The following is a 5,559-nucleotide window of genomic DNA, read 5'->3' as shown; positions in this document are numbered from 1 at the left end:
AAAAAAAAAAAAAAATGAATTCTGTTGCAGGATGTGCATAGTAGTGTCATTCCTTTCAGTGGCACCCCAAAAACGCCTCCCGCCCTCAGTGCGATCGCCTGCACTGGAACGCGCAGCACCGTAATGCCATTCATTCCAGTGCGGTGCAATAGCAAAAAATGTGCATGCAGTTTTATTCTGAAGTCACCTTTGTAACACTCCACTTGTGTTTTGTTTTGTTTTTACATAAAAGATGGTATTTATTGATTTTATCCGATCAAAAAATAAAAAAAAAAATCGGCCAACTAATTGATTATGAAAATAAACATTAGTTGCAGCCCTATAAAAGGTCATTCGCACAGAGTAGGTAAATAAATGAATAAATCCATACAAGGTTTTTAATTCAGTAGGCAGTGACTATTAAGGGGCATTATCCTCCATACAGAAATATAACTTTTCAAGCCACCTTACAGGCGTTTTTTCCAAACACGGGGTACTAATTCATGCCATTAGGCTGTCACCTTCATGCATGAGGAATCTATTAAAGAAGTGGATTTGGGTGTGTTTAATTGTATGCAATGTTTAAAAAAAAAAAATGCCATTGCTGACTTTTTTTTTTAAAAAGGTGCGAGCTGTACAACCATGACCCCGATCCTACCTTCCCTGGTAAAGAAGAACTTTACCCAGATCTTTGAAATGGCAACAAAAAGACACCTTTAGAAATGTTTAGTAATGACAATCTACAAACACATACTTCTAGATAATCGCCGGCTTTGTATTCTTTGCATATCTTATTTTTCTTTTCCTCCCCATTCTTCTCACAGTGGCCATTTTTACTAAGGGCAGATTATTATATCTCCCTTTACTTCCTAGAACTCTGTCACATGTGACCACGCACATCATCTTTTCCTTAAGAACTCATGAGATTACAGATGACATTTCCTAGCAATGCTCTACTGATGCAACCTTCCCAGGATGCAAAGCTTGGGCAAATTACATCACTAATCCTCAAGAGGACCACGTAGAAGTAGAAAAACAATAACATTGTAAGTAAAAGAAAAATGTTTAACTAATGAATGTAAGATAATTTAATATCAGCATGCGGAGGAGCATGCTGATGCGATTTTTTTTTTAGTGGAAGGGGGAAAAAAGTTCCCCAGAATGTGCATCAAAAACATGTAAGCAATGACAGCTCCCACATTACTCTTCTGACAGGTATTTTCAAGCATCGATTTAACAATTAATTCGTTTTATTGGGCAGGTCACCCAAAAGTTATATTTCAGTATTAGTTTAGGTCTAGTGGAACGAGTCAAGTAGTTTGGTTTCATAAATCTCTTCAGAACTCCAGTGGTGATCTCTCTACCATATTTCATGGAAACCTTGAATATGAAATATGAAACCTTGAACATGGAATCCTGTGCATTACTGCCTGCCTTTCAGAATTTCCAATCATTTCCGTATATATTATAAGTAGAGATGCACCGAAATTTAATTTTTAGGCTGAAACACAAAAAATTTGTCCGGCTGAAACCAAAAAATTATTTTTTTCCCCCCTAACCTTTTCAAAAAAATGTATTATTTATTTTTTTACTTTACTGTTAGGGGGGCTTTGGGGAAATATCAGAGGTCTAAACTAGGGATGCACCGATACTATTATCGGTGCGAGTACTCGTACTGGCCCAAATGCTCCGATACCAGAACATTTCCTCTACCGTAGAAGATGGAGCCAGCTTCCTGGCCAATCAGGAAGCAGCGAGGCATTGCCCGCCACCCAGCTTTCTGATTGCCCTTAAAGCCGTCTCCATGCCAGCGGAAGCACAGGTATCGGTACTTGATACTGAAAAACTGGTATTGGTGCATCCCTAGTCTAAAACAGACCCCTGATATTTCCCTTTAAAATATAAAAAGATTGAGAACACAGAGTCCTATATCTTTTATTTTGAACAGGAAGCCCCGGTCTATACTGAGTGCTCCTGTCCATTCAGAGACTGTGGAGATAATATCAGTTACTATGTCCACAATCATGAATAACAGGAAGTGATGTAGATCACTTCCTGCTCATTCATAATTGGGGACACAGTAAGCTTACTATGTCCTCAGTTATTTACAAACACTCAGGCATTGCTGAGTGCTTGTACTCCACTCTCCATCCCGACAAGAGGCCAAGCAGGGCGGTGCAGGAGGAGAGCTTGGCCTCTCACCCCCGCTCAGCCTCCTGACAGCTTCTCTCCTCCCTGCTGGGCGCCGGCAGCCGGATCGGCTCTATGTCCCCTCCGATCTCCTCTGCCTACACAGGCATGATGTTTTGGCAAATTTCGGTGTGTATCCCTAGTGTCAATGAAGTAATGCAGATACCACCTGCACTCCTTACAGTGCTGTGACCAAAGTAAGTATGGTGTTGCTCGTAGTGATAACAATGCATGTTGCCGTGTGGATCTTCAACAGGATGTCCCTTTAAATGAAGGAACCTGCCTGGCACCAAAGCATTGACTGTATGACCTATGTATAAATTAGATTATGTTTGCACCTTAAATGACAGTGCTGGTGACTTGAAATGTGTCAAGTCAGATCTCAGTTGTCCAAGAATATGACGATGTGAATATTTGTGAAACCACCCTGTTCTAATTACATAATCCAATACCAATGGCGCTATGGAGTCTGGTACAGGTGTCAATTGTTCAATTTACATGACTGAAGGGGCAAATTGTTAAATCGAAGTAGAAAGGTTAAAATGGCATTATACGTGGGTGACATAAGAAGACCCCCCAACCCTGTTTAGTTGTATTCCATAAACACAGAAAGAATTGCTTGGCTAGCAGAAACCTTGTCTCATAGAAGGTGGGTTAAAAAAAGGGGGATACTTAGGGTACATATAAATACCCCATAAAATATGGATTTGGATATGTTATTAAACTAACCTAATCTTTGTTTTATCGATTATTATTACTGTTCAGGATTTATATACCACCAACAGTTTGCACAGCGCTTTACAAAATGGAGGGAGACAGTACAGTTACAATACAATTTTAAGGAGGGTTAGGGGGGCTCTGCTGGTGAGAGCTCACAATCTAGTAGGAGAGGCAAGTGATATAAAAGACAATAAAGAGCAGTTATGTCAAGGTGGGACAGGCTTCCCTGAAGAGATGAGTTTTCAGGAATCACCTAAAAGACAGAGAAGGAGCACAGCGCTTTGGTTGTGGTAGGAAGTTTCAGTGGTAGGAAGTTTCAGACGATGGGAGAGGCTCTGGAGAAGTCCTGGAGGCAAGCATTAAAGGAGCTGACAAGGGAGCACGAGAGCAGGAGGTCATGATAGGAGCGGAGAGGACGGTTTGGGTGATATTTTGAGATGAGGTTGGTGGTGTAGCGAGGGACAAAGTTGTAGATGACTTAGTATGTTGTTATTAAATGTTTTATACATTATCGTTATTAGATGTATTATCTAGGAGAATAGTGGCATGCCAAGAGATCCAATAATACAAACCACTATATAACTCACTAATAATCCATTCACACCCACGTATCTGCATTTTCATGCGGTTTTAATGTGTTTTTCATGTGTTATGTGTATTTGTTTTGCTCAATGAAGTTCATCTAAAGTTTAGGGTGCTAGGGGTCCGGGCTCGCTGTCATGCACTTTTACATGTATTTAATATGTGCTCCCATTTAAGTCTATAGGGTGAAAAACAGACTGTAGCACCTGCTCCTTTCCAAAAAAAAAAAAAAATCACATAATTTTGCACGGCAGCATAGAGAATAATGGGATTTCCATTGTCGTGCATTGTAGCATGACAAATCACAATAGTGCAAACAGGAGCTTTACAGTCTGTAAACACTAGTTCAGCTGGAAAAGCAACAACGTTGCCAACAGCAAGTAACATTCAAGTCTCTGTTGTATTTTTGAGGTGTGGATACCTTTAGGTCGGATAAATATATTTGTTTTAATGGATGCAGCCAATCTGATGACCACTTTGGCCAAACAGGTGAGTTGAGACCTTGGAACATACATGAAACGCAATGGTACTGGAAGAAGCTATCACAAAGTGTAGGGATTATCCCAAAAAGTGCTGAAAAGTGAACAATCCTTTCACAGTACATGAAATGTTATTGGGGGCTCATAGATGCGGTGACTGCTTTCAGCAAGGGCTGGCAATGATTATTATGTCTATGGCTACCTTTACTACCTCATAGACATAATCAATCAATACCGTTCCCCACAAGTCAGGCGCCAGGGTTGCCATCTATACAATCAAACTGCCAGGTTTGAGCACCAAGGCACATGGGGTGTTTTATATATCCCGGCTGTCCTGAAATGACAATGTGCATGCATAAAAGAGATCAGAGCATAGTAATCTAGCAGATGATTTGTTTTTCTTTTTCATGGAGTACTACTTTGAGCCTCCTATTCACTGATGCATTGTGGTGTGTTGCAAGCATGTTATACATTTCAGGGCCATTCACACCAGTGTGATGCTCTAATCACATGCAACAACACACCTACCATGCATTAACAGTGTGGGAGGTACATTGTGATTCATTTGAAAGGCACCACAAACGCACCGCCCACCCACAATGTGCTCAATCGTACCACAATACCACGCACTGCGGTGTGAATAAAACAAAAAAAGTGTGCTTAACGCATCAGACCTCATCACCCATAAACCCCACAAAGGTGAACAGACCCTAAACAATCCAATGTCTATCTAATCAGGTATGACTTTACACAAATTGGTTTTTGTTGAGTGTAAATGAGATTGTAGAGTCAGATTGTAATGTGCGTGGCCAGCTCTGATCTGCATGTGGGATGTGTACTAAGCATGTGTGGGGAACAAATCCTGTAACTGCAGGAATTCAGCAGAGCACACTGCCCCCGATTGCTTCATATACAAGCTGTGCCTGCATAGACATTCACCTCTTATATACTGCACACAATCTCGCTGGAAATAGGGACCTGTAAACTACAATGCTTCACAGCACGTTATCTCATCTATTCTGAGTATACAGGACATCAAATATATAGCGATACCCGCTCCTTACCGCTCTAGCTCTTCCTCCATGGTGAACGCACGTCGCACAGACACTGCAACCCGGAAAAACACAACCAACGCTGCCAACCAATATGCAGCGACGCTTGCCAACCAGCAGAGCAACTTCCGGCGTCGTGGCGCAGAGCAGGTTTGTGCGCATTACGCAGGCAGACAGGTATAGAGCGACGCTGATTGGTGTGTTGACAAAAATAGACAAACATATGTGGTGTCAGGGCGTGCTGTGTGTGTTGCCGGAAGTGGAGTCCAGTCCACAGCTCAGTTTTCAGTGCCCTGTCTAGTCCTCAGTACTCAATGCCCTGTCCAGTCCTCCGTACTCAATGCCCTGTCCAGTCCTCAGTACTCAATGCTCTGCCCAGTCCTCAGTACTCAATGCTCTGTCCAGTCCTCAGTACTCAATGCTCTGTCCAGTCCTCAGTACTCAATGCTCTGTCCAGTCCTCAGTACGCAATGCTCTGTCCAGTCCTCAGTACTCAATGCTCTGTCCAGTCCTCAGTACTCAATGCTCTGTCCAGTCCTCAGTACTCAATGCCCTGT

At 42.0% G+C, this 5,559-nt stretch overlaps 1 protein-coding gene across 1 annotated transcript in view; it reads right to left on the bottom strand.

The window, feature by feature from the left end:
• The window catches only part of LOC108798487 (pre-mRNA-splicing factor 38B-like), a 12,804-nt gene extending 7,752 nt beyond the window's left edge, over positions 1-5,052 (bottom strand). The window contains exon 1 of the mRNA XM_018570251.1: positions 5,015-5,052. Coding sequence (XP_018425753.1) covers positions 5,015-5,034 — 20 coding nt within the window. The 5' untranslated portion in view covers positions 5,035-5,052. The remainder of the gene's footprint in view (positions 1-5,014) is intronic.
• Between the last annotated feature and the right edge of the window lie 507 nt (positions 5,053-5,559).

The sequence above is a fragment of the Nanorana parkeri genome, unplaced genomic scaffold (genome assembly GCF_000935625.1).
Source record: "Nanorana parkeri isolate BGI_ZX_2015 unplaced genomic scaffold, ASM93562v1 scaffold1487, whole genome shotgun sequence".
NCBI lineage: Eukaryota > Metazoa > Chordata > Amphibia > Anura > Dicroglossidae > Nanorana > Nanorana parkeri.
This window is presented reverse-complemented; position numbering and strand designations above follow the sequence as displayed.